The sequence below is a fragment of the Lissotriton vulgaris genome, chromosome 11 (genome assembly GCF_964263255.1).
Source record: "Lissotriton vulgaris chromosome 11, aLisVul1.2, whole genome shotgun sequence".
Classification (NCBI taxonomy): Eukaryota; Metazoa; Chordata; class Amphibia; order Caudata; family Salamandridae; genus Lissotriton; species Lissotriton vulgaris.
In genome coordinates this window covers 1,107,430,441-1,107,455,415 of record NC_141699.1, presented here as the reverse complement: position 1 = coordinate 1,107,455,415, position 24,975 = coordinate 1,107,430,441, and the positions used below count along the sequence as shown (strand labels likewise).

General features: G+C 41.4%; 1 protein-coding gene across 1 annotated transcript in view; it reads right to left on the bottom strand.

Moving 5' to 3' along the window:
* Positions 1 to 24,975, bottom strand: part of LOC147684249 (putative cation-transporting ATPase 13A4) — a 276,452-nt gene that overhangs the window by 84,864 nt on the left and 166,613 nt on the right. The window contains exons 17-20 of the mRNA XM_086944649.1: positions 16,659 to 16,776; positions 15,262 to 15,386; positions 8,292 to 8,446; positions 5,382 to 5,504 (exon numbers count right to left, since the gene is read on the bottom strand). Coding sequence (XP_086800775.1) covers positions 5,382 to 5,504; positions 8,292 to 8,446; positions 15,262 to 15,386; positions 16,659 to 16,776 — 521 coding nt within the window. The remainder of the gene's footprint in view (positions 1 to 5,381; positions 5,505 to 8,291; positions 8,447 to 15,261; positions 15,387 to 16,658; positions 16,777 to 24,975) is intronic.

The window sequence follows — 24,975 nt, the reverse complement described above, 5'->3', positions numbered from 1 at the left end:
TGTCATAATGCTATTGATTCTTGGTAAAATAGGACACCCATGACATGAGGGTGCCCACGTCTGGCCAACTTCAGCAGAGTTATGTGGATTATTAGCACATTGTGATCATCCTTAGATGGCAGTTCTGGCCCTGGCATCCATGACATGGAGGTGTTCAATTATGGCCTACAGTGAGGGGACAATTATTGGCAGGTTTGTGTTTTTATTTGCAAACACCACCCATTAGTTGGAATTATACCTGCAGACGACATAAGAAACAGGGACCACTTAAATATTATTCTGTTATTGGCAAGCCAAGCATCAAGACCAAATAAACACTTTAAATCAGTTCCATTCACATAGGGTTTCATACAACCCTGTTTTTTCATCTCTCTGCTCACTTATTTATCAAACAAGACACTAATTTCTTTATGAAGCAATCCAATGCCTTATATTCTTCCACTTTTGTGAAGGACGTGGGTGGGGGCTTTGTTTTTTACTTGGAATGATGCACCATAGTCTAAGGTGATAATTTTCTATTCACCAGAGATGGCAGACTGCAGTTTTTGTTTTTGAAGGTTGACCATGACAATTATTGAAAGTAATGAATCAGCTTCTACAAGGGAGTTGGCTGTAGAGGAGCCTACATGGGGCAGAGGGGCTTCTGGAAGATGCATGTTTTTAACAAGGGACAGAGACCACAGACACACTCTACAATTACCCTCTTCCTCTCCTCTGGCTTCTTGATGGTGTATGACCTTGACTTGAGGGCAGAGGCCACATACTCACTTTAGCATTATCCTTTTCCTCACCACATGCTTCTTCATGATGTATGAACTTGACAGGGAGACAGAGATTATGACTTTGATAGGGGGTCAGAGACGACATACTCACTCTAGCATAATCCTTTTCCTCACCACAGGCTTCTTGATGATGTTTGACTGGAGCGAATCTTCCTTGCCAGGGAACAGAGACTGCATACTCACTCCAGCATTACCCTGTTATCTATTGTGGGTTTCTTGATGATTTATGACTTTGACAGAAGGGCAGAGACCACATACCTCAACCTAAGGAATATTGAGCCTCTGTGTGGGGAGAATGTGAATTCCCCAGAGTGTTCCTCCATTTCCTTTTGCTCTACCTTTTTGGTGGGTAAGGACTTGTTAAAGCTTGTGTTCCTCTTTCCCACTGGACAATGTCACAGGTACAGCAGGAACAATTCAACAAAACCATCACCATCATTTCAGGAACCACTTGTAGGTGTGAGGGAGAGTGAACCTTCTTGTGCTACTTGAAGAAACATTCACTGTTGCATAAGAGTGAACCAGTTTCCCCTCTTCTTCCTCCCTGTGGTGGCTTGTGGTTCAGTGATGTCATGCACTATTCCCTCCAACTTTTCTTTTTTTCCACTCCCTCATCTCTAATGTAGGACTGAGCCGAGTTTCAAGAGTTCCGCTATGTGGACTCCACGAACCAACCAAAAATAATTGCAAGCAGCGGGTGCGTTACTTCACACCATTTGTGCTTATTTTTAGTGCTGGTTGTTTGTCCAGTGCAGGAAAATCAGCATGAATACCACCACGCAGAGCACAGTAGGGCGCTGCTTCTTTCTGCCACCCGAGTAGATGTTTTACTTGAGTGGAAGCTTCCTCAATGTGAACAGGAGGTTTCTCAATGTGAGTGGTAGCGACCATTCATGACCCCCCGCATTGAGAAATCATGCAGGGAGGTGGTCCGAAGTAAAATTTTCCTCATTCACCAATTTAACGTTGGGGAGTGCGAGTAAGGAAAAAACTCTGCTATGGAGTTTTTTGTAACTCCGTGCTCTACGCGGAGTGTGAAGAACTGTGCAAAGCCTGTGAGCAGAATGGAATTTCACTCCCAGGCCCACTCTTATGTCACAATCTGAGATGGGACCACAGCAGCTTGAAGAGCTGTGTTTTGTGTGCAATCACGTGCCTTGAACGTCTTAATCTCAGAAATTAATCAACACGCCAAGATCGGTAGATGGCAGTGGTAAATACTTGGGACGGTAGAAGATTCTTTCAAACTTCCTTTGTCATAACTGGGATTGTAATATTTTGTGTGCTGATGGTTGCTGCCATTGCGGTAATGTACTTCATCATTGCAATAAATTGAGTAACAGAAAAAAGAAATGAATCAACAATCAGGAGAGATTTATATCCCAAATCACACTTCCAAACAATATGGAGAAACGGTTAAGTTTTCAATACTAAGGTCATATCAAAAGTCTAGATTTCCCTATTGAGGCCAAGAAATGTACACATTTTAATATTTTTAATGAAAATTACATGTTATAAATGAGTGGGCTTGAAATCTGCTACAGAAATCTGTATGCAACCAGCATGTCAAGTGCTTGCTTCCAGCTAGGGCCAACTATGCAGTCATACATCTAAGATTATTTCATTACTGCCATTAAGATACTGGAGCAAATAGTCCATGGTCAAACTCAAATGTGCAGCATTTTCAGCCACTAGATGGAGACTTGAGGTCCAGCACTACTCCGGAGATAGACGCATACAGGTCATTGCTTAATAGTTTAAAGGATTTATAGGGTGTCGCCAGCTTCCATCATTCTCCTTCAAGGCACATGTTTTCACTGGTACAAGCAGAGGGAGCAATGTTTATGTAATTCAGAGATCTGCTCCCACACCTGGAATCTTAATTTGTCCCTTAGACACCTATCTGCAAGGGCATCATGTACTTTTGTTGCTATCTAGAACTTGATAAAAATTGCTGCTTTGTTATCTTAAGGAAGTTATGCAAGATGTAGGACGTACCAAACCCACCTTTAGCCACAGGTATTAGTTTTGTTATAGGTAATCAAGTTCAAATGATTAATTCAGCACAGTCTAATTATTCTTAGTGGTCGCTTCTTACGTGATAGCCCAACTGCAGCCACATTCAGGTATGGCAAGCGTATAGGTCTTATCAACTATTCATTTATTCCATTGGATCAGTTTATCCTTGTAGTTAGCGACTATCTCACCTTGGAGATAACTTTATTTAAAAAATACATAATAAAAAAGGGCAAATGGAATGATCCATATTTTCAAAAGACAAGGAAACCCAAGCAGTTTGGAAGGGGCCGTGGGTACAAGTAATTAAAGAGGACTAATGGTCCCTTATACCATAAGTCAAAAACAATAATAAACACAGAGATGCAATGATATCTATGTCATATAAATCCCAATAGGAAGTTGTAATGGTATTTACATCAAAAATAAAGAAACCATAAGAAGTGGGAAATTACAACTTCCCATTGGGATTTACATGACACAATTATCATTGCAGCTCTAAGTTTATTATTGTTTTGACAATTTATGGTGTAAACAACCATTGTTTGTATACAAAAATGGAGTATTCCAGCAAATTATAGATTGATTTATTGACCCGATATCATGCCTAAGATTTGTACAAAAACCCTTTTGATACATCTTGAGAGTTGGACGTTTGACTTTGGCGTGATACCAAGAAAACAAGGAGGTTTTGTGGAAAATAATTCCACAATTGACACTTTATGATCTCCGGTTGGCAACCAGGAGATCCATTGTAAGGGCTGGAAATCTTTGCTGAAGCTTTGTTGAAATCCAGTATCCAATTTACTTGTGGACCAGACCGCATTATGGAACATAGCTGAGTGTTACAATATTCTCAATGATTTGCTATTTATGATCTAGCAGTAAAACTCTTGAATCAAGGTGGACTAATGGGAACCTTATTCCATCTAAAAAGATCTCGGTAGAAAAGGTTCACTGCCTGGGTGTGTTTTAGATCCTCTTCTTTTCAACCTTTTTTTTACAACTAACCCATTTTTTTAATGTAGATTATTCAGCTTTCCCTAAAAATAGGAGACATGAATTAACCGTATCTTATGTATATGAATGACATAGAATTTTCCATCTGCAAAATTAATCATTTCGATTTGGACTTGTTTTATAATACGACGTTCTTTGTAATAAGTGTTTTTATCATGTGTCCTTTTATGATTTTGAACTCTGAATCGAATAAAGCCTGTTTTGATTTGATTTGATTTGAATGACATAGTATTTATGGTCTACACTCCAATGGGTTTACATTGAAAAATCAGGGACCTCGGTGAAAACTGTGAAGCCAATCGATGATATATCTATGTAGAAAAGGCTAAGGCACTGATCTTTACAAAGCTGGGAAAGAAGTTTGCCTGGTTTCTTGAAGATGCTTTAGTTGAACAGGTCAATGTCTACAAATACCTTGGTCTTCACCTCATTTAAAAATAAGCAATGAGTTAAACATAAATTTCTATTACAAAACACGTGTACTCTTTAAAAGAAATGCACTTGAGAAGTTTGATACCGGATTTGGTGGCCTTCAAGCAGAGCCAATAAATAAGTCTTTCATAGGGAAATCAATATTTCAAGCCCTCTGTGACTTTTTGAATTGTTGGCTAATTTGATGAAAGGTTCTTCAAAGATAGTTCTGGGCTATTCTTCTTGGGATTGACTTCTGCAATCATGTGCACTAAAGTTTCTAATCTTGTTAAGTAGTAATATTGATAGTGAAATTATTTTGGTTATGTCCCATAGGCACATACTTAATTGGTCAGATTTACCATTGTGTGAACTGCCTTAAGTGATGACATTTTGCAATTAGAAAGCTCACTTTTTATGGCCATAGTAAAAAGACATCTGAGTGAAAACCACTAGACATCAGTCAAATGAAAGATTACAATTATCTGTCCTCCAAGAAATCTGTCATGCATTACTTTCAAGGGATTGGAGTTTAAGGTGTTTTCCTTTTTTGTCTCAAGTTCCTGATAAATATTCACAGGAACAAATAAGGAATGTGATTGACTCGATTTGCAGAATAAGAGATCTCAGAGAAAAAATTGTTTCAAATAACGATTCAAGGGTTATGCACATTATCATTTCCTCTCAGACGTTCTGTTGTTTTTGGGAAAAAAGCCACTTGTCCTATTTTTAGAAAATATCAAGATACGGAAAAATCATCAGCACTAGTCACTTTATTCAAAATGATATATTTAGATGTTGAAACTGCTTTGATTAAATATAATAAATTAACTCAGAAAGGATCTTTTATCACTTAAACTCTGAGTTTATATAAATAAAATCAAGTATCAACAAAACAAATTATCTGGGTTTGTAAAAGTGCTCATTGAGTTTTACTTGTATTGGGTGTTTGTAAGAAAAAGGTCTGCAAATATATTATGCTAAAGTGAAGCTAGCGTTGCACCTTGCAGCTTATGATCATGTTATGTGTGTGGAGATTTAACACTGAAAAATATGTTTTCATACCTTTTTATAAGAATGATTGTTTAATATTTCTAAAGGATTATGTCTTGCAAATAAATGCATTTTTATTGTTGAAGATCTAAAGCTTACTTTTGGGAGCAGACTATAGAAGTGCTGAAGTATAACTTGGTAAGTTTTTCCATCCATGGCAAAGTAGTAGTTTCCCAACTGCATCGCGTAGCTGAATTTTTCTTCAAAGCTAATGAACATCTCCTGTAATAAAAAACATTATTACAAAAGTGTAATTATTGATGGGTCACTTGTAGAAATAACATCAAATGAAAGTAATGGAATGAATTGATATCCCTCTTCCTGCAAGACACTGCTGACTGACGGCAGGATCAGGAGCTCTTTAATAAACCCCTTTCTCACTGTAACAAGATGAAGACCACCAGTGTTCTTGGGGAGAAGTCAACTTTGGAAGTCTCTCCACTTCCAAAGAAATTGTGCCATCAGACCATTCCTCAAAGCTCACTTGCCTTATGACGCTGCCCTCTACCCAGGAAGTTTGGATCTGTAAACATACTGTCACATCACATGACATAAGTGTGCTCTTGTCAGTGCCTCATGCCTGAATCTTCTAATTATTTGCAGAACTCCAAGGAAATCCATCTTTTCCACAGCCCCCTCATTCTACTCAGGACAGCTGGTATATTGACCTTTGCAGTGGTTGCAGTCTGCTAAGCAGGCCCATGCAAAATGTTGGGTAGTTGGGTATTTTTATGTCCAAATTGTCTTTGGTGTCCCTCTAGTATGACACCTTCTTGTATTCGGGTACAAATATATCCCTGACCCCTACCACCCATTTCATAGTACAGGTCTTGCAAGGAGGCGGTGTGGATGTAACTCCCTTACTGCTTCTAAAACGTAACATGATTTTAGCTGCATATTTTCCTTGCAGTCTTGCACAATCTACTGCTCTAGAAAATTTAATGTGACATTATTTTGTAAACTTTTAATTGGAATTTATTAGCAAAAGGATTCTCTCAATGTGTGGGTTGCCTGGGCTGGAAAGACTGGTAACAAGTTTAAAATCTGATTATCTAATACTGTTGAAGAAGAATCTCCCTTTTCCATTGAAAAGGAAGATCCACCAGGCCAAAAGGAGACCTTCTGGTAGGAGGCTACACAACGTACTGAGCCAGAGAAGATTCCTCATGGGGGCTGAAAAAGGAGGGTGAGAGGTAGAGGTTGTTTGCAGCAGAGAGCTTCTCTCAGTTGGAAGAGGTCTTCACCATTTTGAATTTCTAGTCCATAAAAACTTGGGATTGTTTTGATACCCAAGGCATGCACCTTAGGAATGTTCTGAGGATTGTGCAGGTCTTCACCAGCAATAATTGCATGGTTACCCGTTAAAGCCCTGTCCCACATCAACACTAGAGAGAGGCTCTGAAAAGGAGGAAGACATCCATTACCATTGCATTTAACAGTTATTCAGAGGTTAAGTGGAGTTCCTAATCTGCTCCTCCTGATATATAACAGAGATTGAAACTCGTTCATGGTGCAGATGAAGGAGCGTGGGGATGGGAAGCCACTCGGAAACTTTCGATTACCCATTTAAATGTTCAACAAAGAATAAATCTCTGACCAGCCACAAAGAAATCTTTTTGCTCATAGTTTTACTCAATGTAAAAAAAAAAGTTATTTGAAGTTCCCCAGCGATGCTGCACCCACTCATGGCAAAATCATGAAATTTACCAAGTATCCATCTAAGCAATGTCCTGTTGACATTACTGCTGTGGTTTGGGACATTCTCCAGGTCTGTTATTCTTTGCAAAGCCATTCAGATTTCCTTTTTCTGCTTTTCCAAGAACTTACATTTTTTATGTTCTACTGATATTAAATATTTTGCTTACAAGCATTTAGGTAGACAGTTTCTGGCGATTGGCCCACCAAGTGCGATATGATATTCAGCTCTGTGCCACCCCAATGTCACAGGTGAGCACATTAACATGTCTGGAGAAGCACTCACAGAGGTAGTGCAGAGAGGACAGCGGGAAGGCGAGCTTTCTTTAACGGAAATTGAGGCAAGGTGGAGCCATGAATGATGCCCCATGCAATCATGATATGATCATGGTACCAATATGAAGGACTCTTTATATACACTGCAAGCGTCTTCAACTTACAAACATGTTAACACACCAGTGACTTGAGGAATCGAGGGTGGCTCCGCTGTTGGATATGTGAACGATGCACTGACCCAGCTCCAACTTGGCCATAATCACAGACAGAATTAGAATCTTCTCAAGAGATGTTTGGAAATGGAGAAATGTGATGTGTACCTAACAACACTGTGTGCCAGACACTGAGAGCTGTCAATGTTTACAATGTTCACTTTGGGGATCACAAATTCACAACACATGGGTAGTCCCTTGCTTTTTTAATACCCAGTAGCTGTTAAATATTGTATGAATTAAAGGTAAATTATTGTTTTGTGAATGATGCATTTTTATCAAACGTACTGTGAACATGGATGGTGTATGCTGGAAAACCATTAGAAAGACACAGAATTAAGAGTGGATGTTTTTAACTAAGCCTGGGCAAAAATTTGCAGAGTTCCGTCTAACTCTGTTGCGCTACACGGATCTCCGCAAGCGGCGGAGTGAGTTTCAAAAAAAGCAATTAGTGGTAATTTTCAGTGCCCAGTGTTTGCCCGCGCCTTGAAGTTATTACAGAATGGCACGATGCACAGCGCAAGTGGGCGCAAGAGGGTGCTGCTTACTTTCTGCTGCTCAAGTACATTTTCTACTTGAGCAGCTTTCTCAATGCAATCAGATGGTTTCTCAACGTGAGAGGTCATGAGCATATGCGGCCAAGCAAACACTGCGTAATGCGGAGTGTAGAAAACTCTGCAAACTCCACAAGCAGAGTTCACTGCCCAGACTTACTTTCAAGTTACCCATCTGTCAAGCCCTAAAAATTTGGATAATAACTCTATCTAAATCATTTGCTGTACCTCACTCATGCTAATGAGATGGATACCTAGAAAGCATTGCTTACGTCCATCTTGCTCTTCTTATCGTCCACCTCTCGTAGCGTGATGGATGCTGGGCTGGAGCCTTCGGGCCCACAGGCAGTGACCAGGATACCCTTGCTAGACTCAGGGATCATTCCAGAGAGTTTTGCAACAGTCAGCGCCGTCTGAAGGTTGTCACCTGAGGAACATATACGTCAGTAATCTAATAAATACCACATGCTGACATCTAAGATCAACGGCAAACAACAAAATGGTGTGTTTAGGATGTGGCCCAAGCAGGTTTTTTTTTAGTTTTTATAAACTTTAATTTTAAATTCAACACAGCACATCCAGTCATGTATGAACGGGACTAGCGATCATGCACATTTGAAAACGAACAAGTACAGTGTAACAAGGGTCAATTCTAATTACATACGAGGAGTGGTCGAAGATACTGACACTACAAAGGTAGGATCCAAATGTAAATTGCTCAATAAGAATATGTTTACAGAGCGATTACAAAAAATAGAAGGTGAAAGAAAAAGAGAGCATTTAAAAAACAGTAGCAAGATCCAATTTCAAGACACATCTGAAAACCCATAAACAAACAATGTGAAGACAAGATAGTTATTCGGTCTCACCAACAATAGGATCCTTAGGGTCATCCCATGCATTGTGAAATAGATAAGACTAATTGGATCCCCAAATATCCTGAGGTCTAGATGTAGGTGGGAGCAGCAAGATGTAGGTTGCTATGTGATCATTCCAAATCGCCAAGGCTGATAACCAATCAACACAAGTGGATACTCTAGCCCATCTCTAGTTCCTAGTCACTCTATGCTTGGCCAGGAGGACCATCACAGTCAAGCGGCGTGCACTGCATGGAACGTAATTTATATAGCTCAGCAATGGGTCCAGCTCATTGAATGTCATGTCATCTATGACAAGTAGAGCATCACACCAATAATTTAAGATAAGGGGCATTCCCACACAAGATGGAGAAATCCCACATTGTGCTGTCTGCAGCTAACTATGGGAGTTGGAGAGGTCAATCCTGTGCAGTCCCTGTGGAGTGGTGTAGGCCCAGTGAAAATATTTATAATACAATAATTTGTGTGTACAGTTTATAGATAGTGCGTCAGTTTGTGTACAGTCATATGTCCGTATGGCTTCAGGTAGGGACACACACAGTTCCACATCCCTAGCTTCCCAAGCCGGATCTGCCCATCCTGGTCTGAATTGTGATATGCATGTATAGAGCTTAGAAACCCATTTGGTCATATCAGTTGAAGCCAGTAGGCTCATTCAGAGAGCACACTCTAAAGAGTTCCATAACCTGACATAAAAAAAGGAGTCAAGTGTGGTGACATTGCCCCAGGAATGGAACTACTCCAACAGCATCTTACCATTTAAATAAAGGTGGCCCTTTTCTGTTATAGCCATCTTCAACAAGGTGGTCTGCACAGTGCGCTTGGTTGTAAGTGAAAGTAAAGGATTAGAAAGTACCCTAATGGCCAGAGTGGACAGTCATGGCTCACTGGTTTCACTACAAAGAAATTTCGAGGCACAAAAGGTAATGGCAACCATTTTGATTTCCATTTGTGGTTTGGGAAGACTTATTGGTAGAAGTCATACTAGTGGGATCCTATTCGTCTAATTATGCTTGGGATGAAGTAGGTAATGGTGGTACTAGGGTTATACCAAAATTTATCAAAGTGACATTGAGACACCAGATAGTATATTTCCAGATCTGACATTTCAAACCCCAACCCTCTCTTCTCCGTACCTCCAAAACAAAGTTTGCAGGCTTGTTCACCCAGAGAAACTTGACAAGGAGGGCCCATAGTGCGGTAAAGAAGTGCTTTCTAATGGGTATAGGTATATTTGTATATAGATAAATTCATTTAAGAAGGACTATCATTATAAGTAAGGCTATTCTACAGCCAGGGACAATGGAAATTGGAGCCACAGATCTACAGAACTTGATAGGTTGTCTATTACCCGCCCACAAGGAGCCAAATGACCTGCTGTTTTTTGTAGAACAGTACCTAGGTAGTTAACCAAGTGTGTAACCCAACTGATAGGGTATTATAGGGAAACCTATGCCATACTCCCAGTTATTGGGAAATGGTTTGACTTAGACCAATTAATGGGAAAACCAAACCATATTGCAGATTAGGCCGATCAAACATATCAGTGGGGCGAGCCTGACCTCTGGCTCCTTCACAAACATGAATATAGCTGTGTCCCTCACGCTAATGGGAATGTGTCTGATGTGAGGCCATTTTCAGAAATACAGGACACCGGATGTGCCTATAAGAATGAGAAGATTGTTGGGTATACCATATCATCAGCGGGTCTGAAAGAAAAATAGCCAATACAGGGAATCGAACCCCTTTTCGGTGTCAAGTAATGTGGCATCTGCTCTAACCTCAGGATTGATTTGATTGATCACCAAAATAAACGCGCGGAGATTGGATGTTGTTGATTTATGCGGTCCAAATTTTGATTGTAAAGAAGCATTACCGGGGATGCATGCAGTAATATTTGGCACAATATCCTCACTTGGGGCTTACACAATTATAATCTTTAGACACCCCAATGTTAGGTCCTGTAAATGGCATGGAAGGGCCAGTGTTGCACAACAGATAAAGACGCATGAGCACCATCAGTAGTTTGGAGTACATCTTTGATGACAAAATGGTTGATGGTTCCATTTGAGCTAACTTCTGGTCTGAAAAGGCATCTAATTCAGGTGTTAATTTCTCTGTGATTATATTTTTGGGTTTGCTACTGTTTTTCAAAGTTCATGTTCCTGAGGGGCACAACATAGCTAATGGTACATTCTTTTCACAGTTCCCCTGATCAAGGGTTGCTTAAACTCAAAATACATAGGGAAGACAGGAGAAGAAGCCCGTATTTGTGAAAAAAACATTTTGGATTGTACAAAAAGCAATGTGATTTAACATTGTTGTTAAACAAAATGCAAACAATTTTATGTTTGTAGATGTGATGAAAACATCGATTGGATTTGATTACATTTTTGGACATACTTTAAGTAAACCTCAACTATTAAATAGAGTAAAATAAAAACAAAGATTAATCATCTTCTTTTTTATTACAAAGTTAATTCTTGTTAGAACCTGCAGCGTTCACGGGTAGTGAACCATGTATGTTTTCTACACATTTGTACTCTGATTGAGTCCTTAAGCCACACCAGCGCTAATTTGTTTTGGTACCAATTTAGGGGCATATCAACAAGCAGCAGCGATATTTATTGCTGACCTCTTTTAGCGTGACAAATACTAATGCAGTCTATCCCCAGAATCTATCGCCCAGTCAGCGCACTATTAACAAGGCGCATCGCCAAGGCAATGGAAATCCGGCCAATAGCGACGATAAGGGCCAATATCACTGGAAATCCAGAGATAAGGAACAGCGTTATAGAAGAAAATTGTAAATAGGGCGATGTGGACTCAGGATGATAATCTACCTCCCACGATAGATATGGCATAGTCAAGAAAAAAGCAGGTGTAAGAAAATGGCGAAAAACATGGTTAGCATAACTTTTTATTTCGCTAGTCATGTTAGAAATGCCCTTGTAAATACGGAGAAGCTGAGTTAGAGAAGAATTTCACCGTATTTCAGACGGGCACGCCTACCTCGCATCTCATTAACGATGCAAGGTGCAAAGGGAATGGGGGAAGAAGCATGGATTCACACGTTAGCGTTCCCATGCTAAAAGGGCGTTAAAATTATCGCCGCTTTTCATCCGAAAACGGACGCTAAAGCGGCAATAATTTTAACTTTGGGCCTTGTTGATATGCCCCTAACATATCCAGGGACCCAACACCTCCAGGAGCATAAAGACAAGAGTAATAATGTACACATTCAGATAGGCTATCTTCATTGCTAGTGAAAACTGTTCCATCCCCATCCTTCAATCTGTCAATATGGGGTCTCTCGCTCTCTCTCTCTCTCTCTCTTTCTCTCTCTGTCTCTATCTCTCTCTCTCTCCCCCCCTTTCTCTCTCTCCCTCTCCCACTCCCTCTCTCGCTCTCTCTCTCTCTCTCTCTCCCTCTTTCCCTCTCTCTCTCTCTTTCCATCTCTCTCTCCCTCTCCCTCCCCCTCACTCTCTCTCTATCTCTCTCTCTCTCTCTCTCTCTCTCTCTCTCGCTCAGCCCTGAGCAGCCAAGACATTGTTCTGCTAAGCCTCTCTCCTTCACTGTACTGCCTATCACTGCTTCATGAGCCTTTTGGCTTGTCTTGTGATGTTTAAACTACCTAAGAATGTCTTTCTACACACCTGCATGTTACACTATTGCCTACCCTCATGACTAGGCCTTCTAGGACTCTCATAATATAGAGTACTTGGGGAATGCACCACCATTATTCTGAAAATATTCTAACATTGCAGACCTAAGATCATCTTTATATACCCTGTCAAACAGAGAGGAACCCGGAATGGGCGGTAAAATGTGGAGCATGAGAGGGCAAGTTGAAACACAACTCGTAAGTTATTTGAAAGAGTGTAGGGTAAATGACAGCCCCCTGATACAGAAGTGGAAATTTCAGGAGCGGCCGGCCAATAATATACTCTTGAGGATGACTCGTGCTGCAGAATAGGAAATTAAGTCTTTTACTGCCAGATGTGCCCAATGCCACAGATCTGCCAACCTATAGAGATTAACAGCACCATTAACAGCTTCATCTTTGCTAATGGTGTCGTTCGCTTGAGCTGACACGTAATGGAGGTGAAATATCGAGGGAGTTGATAAGGCTAGTCAGTGTCGCAAGGAGCTTGAACGAAGCTTAATGAAGTATGAGGCAGCGTGATTACAGCAGTCACGATATCCCTGACGAAAGGAACTATTCCCGAAATGCATTGGATTTTTATATTGTGACTAGTGGAAACGTTACTCCCCTGTGCCATGAAAACCCCCTTTAAAGGGAAACTGAATGTATAAAATGAATTGAAAAATTGAAACAAGAGGAGAGAAGAAATGGAGTAACATAAAGTTAAAATTGAAGAATATAATCAAGAGTTTAATTCATTGGATTCATTCATATGGTGAAAAGAAGGTTGTGCAGCTTGTATGGGGACCGAACCCGAGTCTCCTTTGATGGTGTTTACTTTTCAAGCCCATTGGGCGAAGCGCTATCAAGCTTGCACGCCGCTCCAGTACTGAAGAAACTGTGGTCTAAGCATTGAGAAATTGATTGAGTACAAAGGTGTGCCTTAGTTTACATCTCTTGGAAGAAGCCCACATTGATCTTTTGATAGGCCAGATATGTCAATACTCTGCTAGCTTTGCTACAGTCATTAGGACCTCTGATACTCCAAGTGAGTCATTTAGGAGTGAGGCCACTAGAAGTCAGAAAGGAAACGTCCATGCTGGACATCAGTTCCTCAAAGATGTTGATCCAGGAATGGTGAGAAAACGGTTTCCAATTTTATGGTGAATTGTTGACTACCATTTCTCGCAGATTAAACTCAGAGAAAGACCAGTCTGAAATCAAGTCGCAGAATTTCTACATATTGCACATAGATGTTGTAAAGTTGCTCTTCCCAGACGTAGAGCCCTAATTTTGATAGATAATCAAATCCTCAATCAAATTTTAAATTAGATTATTAAGAATGCTTTAGACTTTGAGATATTATTGGGAATTGGTGCTACTTGAGCAGATATGTGTCTCAAGATAGAATAGTCTAACATCTTCCTCGAGCCCTTGAGGTTGCAAGCAGAAGGTTTTTTCTGGGGGAAATTCCTCACATGAAAAGTGGTTTGGCCCAGTGTATCATGGTAACATTAAAAGATACGAGTGGTATAATATTTGTAAAACCTTTTAAGAATGCAGCGTTTCACTATCATGAAGATAAAACACAGACCTCTAAGAAATACCAAAGAAATAACAATTTAGGTTAAGAGGAAAAAAACGTCTGGAACTCCATTCTGGACTTATGATCCGCAAATACAAAATGAAGCTTGACTGTGCCTGTTTAATGTGATTTAATTTGTTTCAATTTGCCTGTATTAACAGCACACTTTTATTCTTGCTGCAGAACTCCACTTCAGAACTGCAATTACTTGCTGAATGTGACATGCGCAGAGTAGTTATTACAATAGTTGGGGACCACCATTGCAGATTTTATTTTCATTAAAAAAATCAAGTATTTTTTACACTTTTAGAGAACATCACTCTGACAGAGTAGAACCCTATCATAGACATTGTTTAACATAGATCATGTTTGTAGTACAGCATGACTGTAACATTTTCATTGCCTTAAGATATTTTTCCATTCTTAGTGACTTTTTAGTGTTTGCAAATAAAACCTCTATGGCAAATACTTGTGATTTTGATAATCAAATACACATAATCCGGGTAATCAGGAGGATAGAGTTTAAGTCATTGATCTTTTCTTTTAGAGTCACCAGAGATACAGGCTCTAGTTATCGTAGGCAGAGGTTGCATTTATTTAAACCATCAAGATCGGGCCCTGAGATCCAACCACCCGCGGCTCCTGCGGGTTCTACGTTTCTGCAAAGCCGGCAAGGTGGAAGGTCCTGTGCGGTAAAAACAGCTAAACTTTGGAACTCTCTGCCAGTTCACCTTCGCCTGATGGAATCAGAAGTAGAATTTAAGAAAAACATTGAAACCTGGCTCTTCACTCAGACATTATTGCCAGCATGACCCTCTTGTGAGCCAGCTGCTATTGCTGGGACACCTCTGTAGAGGTAGCCGTGCTCTTTAGAAATGTTTACATTATATTGCATAATTTTAAAGTTGGTCTTGGGTAGAGGAACATGTAAAAGCCATTAGAAAAATTGTCACACAGAGGACTTGAAATTGGTATTTGAATGCATTAGTATACATATTTGACTAGATACTTAATTTGGGGGGTGGCCAGATTACGTTTCTTGCTACCCTATTTAATAGAGAGATCAGAAATCCTCAACTGGATGCAACCCATGTGAATGGCATGCACTGAGACCCTGTGGTAATCTTACATACCTGTCACCATTACGGTTCTGATTCTGGCCTCCATGAGCTCCTCCAGCACTGGCTTCGTCTCCGGCTTCAGCTGGTTTTCCATCACTAGCAGCCCAAGAAATTCCAAGTTAGATTCAACCTCTTCCCTTCAAAGTAAAAGAAAAAGGCAATAAATACTGTAATGCAATTAATGGAAGAATGTCCCCCACCTTTGTGTTCTTTCAAGTCAATCTTCAACTCTGCCTTCAGGATCCAATTGCACAGTATCCCTTCTGATCCCCTTATTTCTCCCCAAAGTACCACAATCTTTACACAGTTATTTCCATATTTTGCTGTCCCTATTAAATCTTTCTCTTGCTTTGGGTACATGCTTGAGCCCCTCAAAACAAGCTCACACATGCTTTCATCATTACCCTTTTGTTAAACAAACTTTCACTCCTGACACATGAGAATATTTTACTCTATGCGATGATAGTAACCTCCCTAAGTCTGCTCTGGGAGAATCACACTGCTACATGGGTAGCACTTCTGAGCCTCTTGGAGATATATCAATGGGCAGACAATCCAAAAATCATTCGATTTACCTCACGAGTCAGTGTTTATGAGTGCCTTCAGTTGTTAGACTTTCAGAACCTTGCCCAAGGATTGTGTCAAGAGTCTCCAGATACAATCAAATCTCATCATCATCCGAAGATGTGTCTGCTTTGCTAATTCCAATTTCAAACATACAAATCTTTGCGAGCGACTACATTCCGAGGGTGCCTCTGAAGTATTCAATATCACCTGGGACAGTAGTATTGGGTTTCACACATCTACTGGTTGCATTCATATTATAAAGCGTGTTCTGGTTATCCTGATGCAGACATATAACTACAAATTCTTCGCCTTCAGGAGTTCAATAAATCAGAGGTACTAAATGGATTTTGGCTGCAAAACACTGATATTTACTGATTCAGTATCTGGAAGAGACCACTACAATACACCTTTTCCAGATACTCAATTGCAATCTATTTAGAATCACATTCTAGAATTTGTAAAAACAAAGGAATCAGGTTGTAAATTAGAAAATTAAAATTCTGGTCACTCGGAAAGCGCCTTGAGATGTTTTAGTGTTGTTCTGTACAAGCTTTCCTAGTTAGTCATGCACTCACACAGACGTAACAAGTTTTTGTAATCTTAAGTCCACTGCCAGAAGCTTGCTGTACAGAACACTAGAGGGTGGTCTTGTGAAGCGAGATTAAAGACAATAGTCATATCAAAGGCCACTAAATACTAATCTAGCATGTGTTCCAATTATTATAATGCAACCTTCTTAGCAGAGCAGATGCTTTCTCTTGCTGAGGATTGAGGTTTCCAACAGGAAAGAGTTACCTCTTCTTCTTGAAAGTACTTGTGGGATGGAGGGCTCACTCTCTTACCTTGTTAAACAGCGCAGTTCAGATGGTGTCTTTGATGGCAGAGGCTTGGAAGCCAAACCAATGACCCGAAATCCTTGTTTGGTGTAAATCTGTAGTTCGCTTACAAAATTGGGAGGGACTGTTTGAAAAAATATATATCACAAATCAATATTCAGTTACATCAGAAGAACTCACATTTGCACAATTTCATTCAGTTATAAGATAACTCATATTTAGGTTTCAATGGTAAGTGCTTTAGTAAATACTATTATTTAACCACTTGAAGACAATTGTGTTGGTAAAATATTGTTTTGGGTGAAAAAAACAGGGAACATTTTTTCACACAAATTTAGTAGTTATTTACAGCATCTTGGGGCTGATGTATCAAGAAGCCATTTGCAAAAAATAGTTGCAAATTTTCCACTGACATTTTGCAAATTGATTCTGATTTTGCGAATCAACCCCTCGTACTAGTCGTTTGGTTTGCAAACTTCCCTTTGGAATGGGTCACAATCTTAACTATCTCATGAATACTAGTAACCATTAATTGAGTGGTCGCACAAAATGACTCACTCAAATTGGATAGTGGTGTGCTGGGGTCAGCAGTTGACGGTATCTGTGAGTGTCTTTAAGTAAAATAAACATTTTTTGTAAATATACATTCATTTTCATAAAGGAAACTGCTTGGTTTAAAAAGTAAAGTTAACTTTCTGTAAAAACAGTTTACAGACCACTGCCTACTGCCCACATGATTTTTTCTTTAAATTGACAGGGGCCTGTCCCCCTTTGTGAATGAGGTACATATCATTTGAGGGATCTGCAACTTTTCAATACTTTGCTCCTGGAATTGCGGTTGCAAAACATTGATACATCTTATACCTAATTAAAATGTGGAAGGCACTTCTTAAACACATCCCTCAAAATTTGCAATGCAATGTCTACTTCTAAAACCATTTCTAAATCAATGTTATGTTCGGGTAAGTGTTTGACCTGACCTTCTTTGCACAATCACCTTAAACCTTTTTGCCTCTTCTCCCTACCTTAGCTGAAAACATACTTGTTGTCTTTTTGGACTCTTTGCAATTTACAACTACTGACCAGTGCTGAAGTGACTGTGCTCCCTTCCTAAAGCATGGTAAAAATGGCTTACCCCTGAATGGCACATTTAAATTACTTGTAAGTATATGGTACAACATGTACCCAGGGCCTGTAAAATAAAATGCTACTAGTGGGCCTGCAGCTCTTATTGTGCTACCTACTTAAGTATTACTATAAAACATATCTCAGGAATTCCATTGCAGCTTGTAAGGCACTTTTAATCTGCTGTTTCAACCTGGCAAAAGAAACATATTGTCAGGCCAAAATCTTCCTTTGTAATTTTTATGTCACCACTAAGCTTCTAGGGCAGGGTGCATGGTATTTAAAAGCAGAACACATGTACTTAAGTTTTACGTGTCTTGGCAGTGAAAAACTCCTAAAGTTATTTTTTACTACCATAAGACCGATCTCTTCCTTCACATGACACTGGGTTACCTTATTACATTTAATAAGCAATAATATTGGATTGGGATCAGATAGGGATATACTATCTAAGTCTAAGCTCAACTGAATTGTAATTTAAAATCTTCTTTAATAGTAAAGTTGAATTTTAAGTAACAATTTTGAATATGCTGCGGTCAATTAATCAATCAATCTGTGGCAGAGTGTAAATGACATTCAGAGGGACTAACGGAAGAATAAAGCTGACTCAAAGGCCCTTTTTGACACTATAGGGAAATGGTGGAACCATAACTATATATATATATTGGTTTTTGAATGAGAGCTCTCTCTTCCAAAAACTAAAGCTGATCGATTTTCCACAAGAGGAGCTGCATCTTAGCAGCTCCCCATGTGGAAAAGCAAAGCCGGCTCCCGCAGGAGGGGGGAGCCAGCGGGACCGTGGGGGGATTGGGGACCCCTCCACAGTCCCCAATGGAGAGGGCCTGCCTCCCCTGCAAAAATGTTTTTAAAAAACAAAGGCTGGCCCCAGGGGGTGGGGTCCCCAGGGCCATAAATGTCCTGAGGAGGGGGCAACGCAGCCCCCCTCCAAAAAGGTAGAAAAAATAACTGGCCATGCCCTGGGGGATGGGTTCCCAGGGCCAATTAGGGCCTCTGGAGGGGGGCCATGCGGCCCCCTTCTAATTTGTTCAATAAAATAGGAGTCAGACCCTGGGGGATGGGTCCCCAAAGCCAATAAAATAGGAAAAGAAGGGGGGCCACACTGCCCCCCTTCTTAAAAAACCAAATTTTTTAAAAGACCGGCATCGTGCCGGAGGCCCCGCCCCCTCCCTGCAGCACTCTGCAAACGCGCCCCTTGGTGCATTTGCAGGAGGAGACGTTGCTATTACGGAACATTTTCAGTATCTCGCTACTTGAGACTAGTCACTTCTATGTTATTGGGCCTTTTTGAATTCCCCTCCCTCCATGATCGCTCATATATTAGAGTTTGGAATATAGACTTCTATTGACATTTTTATTCCTATTTGTGGTGTTACTTGAACCCACTTACCTGCTACTATCTGCTTTCAAGACCATATAAAAGAGCCCTGACGAAGTTCCCATTGGCAAAAAAAGGGGAACGAAACGTGTTGGCTGTGTGCCAGTTTTAATGATTTGTTCAAATAAAAAGAAGTGATTTGGAAATGATTTTAACTGCTGCGTCTTGACTCCACAACGTGTGCACCTTCCACTTTCTTTGAAAAAATAGACATTAATATATATATATATATATATATATATATATATATATATATATATATATATATATATATATATATATATATATTCACTGAAAAAAACATAGGTTTCACGCCAGTTATAGTTAGATGCAAATTTTACTGAAATAAAACCATTGAAATTCCCACGTTATAGTTAGTTGGACGCACTATAACTTGCGTGCCTGCAATGCACTGCTGATGACGTCACATATTACATCACTCATGACATGGTCAGTGACATCACTCATGACATCACTGATGACACCATCCAGTGAATGTGTGTCTTTCTGAAAAATAAATATGTTTTATATATGTATTTGTAAAGGTCGATGGAAGAATAAATGGTTAAATAAGTGTGTAAATGTTTTTTTTTAATTGATTGGTTAACTGCCTTTAAGTGTATCTTAGTGAATACATATATTAGCGAGTAACTTTTAAATATTGAAATATATGTATCAGTGTTTCACTTTGTGTATAAGTGGCTGCATGGGTTGGTGGCTGGCTCACTGTTTGTATGTGTTTTGAAGACAGCATATGTGCAGGACTGTATGGGTGGATGAGTGTGTATATGTGTGTGTTAGTGAGTGAATGACTGTCTCACTAGTGTCTTTATCAGTAACAAGATATGTTTTAATCTAGTATATGTGAGTATTGATGTATATAAGTGAGTATATGTGAGTCCTACAATCACTCGGGCAGTATCCTTGCACTCATGCAATCACTCAGGTAATTTGTCTATTTTTACTCAATATATGTGATTCCGTAAGAACAGTTTTTTTTTCAAACAATTTTTATTTTTTTATTTTTTTTAACGTTTTTTTTCTTTTTTGGGGTGTTTTTTACTTTTTTTGAACAAAACAAAATTGAAGACTGCAAAGGAAGTGTTTGAGAAAAAAGTAAAAAAGAAATTTGGGAGGTGTTGCAGGGGCGGTTGGCGCAGGAATAACAGAGTCTGAAACTTTGAGAAGTGCTTTTAACGAGGGCTTTATTTTCTGGTGTGCTTTTCTTTGTCTACTGGTGAGTCTCTCTCTTGCAAAGGCAGCAGGGTCCGTCCGGGTAAACTTCGGGGACACCAGGTTGATAAAGGTCCGATGTCAGGAACGCTCCGACCCCAAAAGCAAGAGAAAGACACAAGGGCAGATTTTAGGAGGTTGTTCGGTACTTTACCGATGCGAGGGACCGGGGAGTGAGGGACACCGAGTGCTCAAGTGTATATAAAACTGACTTCCTGTGCTCGAGTGCTCGTGAGGGGTTACAGGGAAGTAGAGGCTGTATAGATATTTACACTATTTATCAGTGGGAGGCGGTAAGGCAGACTGGCTACTCCGACCCACCCAGCCTGTAACCTTGCCCCATACCTGTTTGAGTCACACTCTTCCTGTGGGAACGTGGGGGGGCGAATCGTGAGGACGTGGGCCTCCTGGCGTGATGTTGCTGCACTGGTCCTCTGTATCCTGATCTGTCCCGTCTTCTTCCTCAGCTCTCCTTGTATGCTCGGTTCTCCTTCTCTTGCACTCTCCGTCTACGTCCTCCAGGGAAACGCCGTCCTCCGAGTTCCGGGTTCTTCCTCCTTTTGACGTTCCTGCCGTGATGACGCTCCTGAGGGGAGGAGTCTCGTTCTCCTTGTTTTTCCAGTTAAAGGTGCTGTGTCTGTTTACTTCTTTGGGCGTCCATAGTGTCTCCATTTCGTTTTGCAAGTCCTGGTGGGAGGAGACAGAAGCGGGTGAGAGGGGGGTAACTGCCCACCAGTCCATTGTGTCCGTTTCCTCTGTGGGCCACCTGTCCCCGCTACAGGAGGCTATTATTAAAAAAAACATTTATTTGCTTTGATTGCATTGGTGATAAAGTGAATGCACTGCTCCATGATGCACAGTTTTGCATCACATTTCTTACAAATTATGGCCCCTTACAACAGCTCTGGAACAATGTGAGGCCTTGGTGTTGCTGTAAGACCTTGAGAGTGCATTAAGGTATTTTTCTGCTGCTTCATTCGGCTCTCTCTGTTTTTCTTCTCTTGCCAGATGTAAGGGATGCATAGTCTCAAAATGCTTCTTCATTCTTGATGTTCCACATGAATATTTCTTTTCAGAGCCTCTTGACAAGACTCTCTTACAGATGTTACAGGTTACTTTTTGCACGTTCACCTTCTTTTCTCCCTCTGGCACACTAAAGAAGGCCCATACCACACTTTCATTCCTTTTCTTTAATGGCTCCCCAATGTCATCATCCTCCAGTTCCAGTGGATCAATATCTCCATGACTAGATGCCATAATGTAAAATAAAAGTAAAAGAACACACAGAAATTGAAAAAATGAAGAGAGGTACAATAAGCAGGTCTTGTCAGCAAGACAGACAAATAATGAGAAGAATATAACAAGAATGGATCTTCCCTCTTACAGAATGAAAATGATTTAAACCAAACAGAAGCTTTCTTTTTGTGGTGATATGGAGTCGCGTAGGGTGCAAGCACCCGTCATGTACATGCCCCGCACCTGCATAATATTGTATACATAATTATAAAGTATAAATAGATGTGTATACAATATTTTTACAATCATATCATTGAAAGTGATTATTCAAATCTGATATTTTAACTATGTACAGTGATATTTCTAACTTTGAAAGTACGCCAAAGTCGCCACCCCGGTACCACCCCGGTGCTACCCCGGCACTACACAGGTGTGGCCTGAGAAATATGTGTAGGGCGGGGTCGCGCACCATACGTGCAGACATTTCACACTTGTAAAATGTCATATAGTTAATAGCACACTCAAAAAACTGTTTATAAATAGTTTTCTAAATTATATTAGTCAAAGATTTTAACTAAAACTTATGTTTATATTTTCTACAATTATATTTTATACTTTAGAATGTACGCCGAAGTCACGACTCCAGAGCAACTTCTGAAATGCGCGCTACCAGGGTTCGCGCACTTTTAATTCGCGCATCCATCAAGTAGATTCCCTTAGGGTGCGCAACTCCTTTGAAAAACAAATTTACAGTATTAAACTAATTATTTCCTAAAAATATAATAGTAACTTGTACATATAAAAAAAATGTGTTATACTTGAGATTGCTATCTTCTATTTCATAGGCATACCATTCTGAGCACTTAATGAATATTGGAAAGGGGCGACCACTCGGTCCCCCCGAACGTATGGCAGAGTACCTCGATCCCCCCGGGAAGCCATTTTGGGCGGGAGGCGCGTCTCGGCTGGTATGCCCGAAGCGGCGTAGCCGGGGCGCGCTTTTTCCCGCCCTAGAGTGGGCTGGCCTAGACACTGACGCAGCTGGCCACGCCCCTCGGGGCAGGCAGGGGCGGGTTTACGCCTGCCCTGAAGACGGATAAAAAGGGACGCAAGACCAGAAGACATCCTCTTGTTCCTGTGCTCTGAAGCTGCACCTCCTCGCTGCACGTGAGCTCGAGACGGAACGAAGAGCCAATTTTGAGCGTTGTAATCTTTCTCTTGTCTTCCAGATACTTTGTCGGAGAGATGCCCAAGAAAGGCGCGAAGAGAATGACGACTGAACAGATGGTTCGGGTCCTCATGAAGGAGATGTCCGAGCTGAAGAAGCGGGTGGCGGAGCGAGACGGGGAGGGGGGATCGGGGCGTCCATCGGCTGGAGCAGCCCCAGGAGGGAAAGCCAAGAGGCCAAGGAGGGGACCAGCCGGGGGAGACGTCCCGGTTCCCTGTACCCCGCTCGAGGCGCCAACCCCAGTACCGGCCGAGGGGAATCCGATTCCCGTGGTGGTCACCCCGATGTCCAATGAGGACATGCCGCCCGAGCAGGCAGCACAGCTCGCAGCGTGGTTGGGCGACAGTAGCGAGGGCGCCACGGCTGCCGAGGCACAGGCGCTGATGAGACAATTGCGCGAAAAACGGGATGCAGCCAAGGCGTCCCCACCGGCTCCAGTGATAGACAAGCCACAAGGGGCGATTGCGACCGCAGAGGCAGCGTCCGGTGCAGGTAAGCGGCCATTGCCGATCGCGAGGGATGAGTCAGCACCCTCTCGTAGAGAAAAGTTGGGGCAACATGTCCCTTTGGCAATTAAGGAAAAGATTTGGGCGGGGGAATATGTGAACATCTTCTCGTTGCTTGTCGATCATTATGAGGTGGAGCATGTTAAGGGTCAGAAGGATCTCATGCATCCGAGTGTTTGGTGCGCAAAAATGGCCGCCTTTAAAGTGAATGAGAATATTGGCAATTGGGGCAATGCATGGGTAATTTTTACGTCAATCCTAGGGGAACGTAGGCCAGAGTTGCTTCCCGAGTTTCCAATCTATCAGTCACGAATCATGGGGTACTCGACATCACACCAAGGTAACCATTGGTTCTGTTATGATAATCTTTTCAGAAAGGCGAAGGAGCATAACAAAAGTTTAACCTGGGATTGTTATGATTCATTGACATGGGATAAAATGAAGGAGCCAGGAATGCTAAAAATGCCTTTGGTGGGGAGCAATGTTGGCGAATCCTCCCGCCAATATGCGGGGACGCCCTTTCGGTCAGGTACGGGTACCGATGATTACTCGAAACCTGCCGGCAATACAGGGAAAAGGGGTTTCTGCTTTAATTTCAACAGAGGTAAATGTACCAGGCCCCAGGGATCGTGTAAATTCAAACACGAATGTAGTGGTTGCGGGTCGTCCCATCCTGAGTCCAGGTGCAGAGCCAGAACGGGTGAGAATGGGGGTGGAGGAAGCGCCAAACAGGTCTAATGTAGTCCGAGGGGCGCCTCTACCAACCCCGATTGATACCTTGGCGATGATTCCCTGGCTCAGTGAATACCCGGATCGTACTTCTGCCGGGGTGCTGCGGAACGGTTTTTCGTATGGTTTCCGCATCCCGGTAGGGGACTTTCAGGGTGTCGAGAAGTGCAAAAATCAACTTTCCGTTCTGCAGCATACGACTGTAGTACAGGATAAGATCCAGAAAGAGGTTAATCGAGGTCGGGTCGCTGGCCCGTTTAGTGTACCCCCGGTGCAGAATTTTGTTTGTTCTCCCCTAGGGGTGGTCCCCAAGAAGTACCCAGGTGAGTTTCGACTGATTCACAATTTATCAGCTCCACATGGTCGGTCTGTGAACGAGGCAATCGATCCAGAAGTGTGTTCGGTGCGGTACGCATCATTCGATGAAGCCGTAGCCATTTTGAATCGCCTGGGGCCCGGGACGCTGATGGCGAAATCAGATATCGAGTCAGCGTTCCGATTGCTCCCGGTACACCCAGACGACCAGCGTCTCCTGGGATTCATGTTCCAAGGTTGTTATTACATGGATAGGTGTATGCCGATGGGGTGCTCGATATCCTGTGCCTATTTCGAGAAATTCAGTAGTTTTCTACAATGGGTCTTCACAAGGAAGACGGGTTTCAAAAATGTAATGCATTACCTTGATGATTTTCTGTTTCTTGGGGCAGCCGGGGATCTTGAATGTGGCCGGGCCTTGGCCGAATTTTGTGTGTTAATGAACCAGTTTGGCGTGCCATTGGCACCGGGTAAAACAGTGGGTCCTACGACTTTCCTTGAGTTTCTGGGGATCGAGTTGGATTCCAGCGAGGGTTGTTTTCGTTTACCGACTGC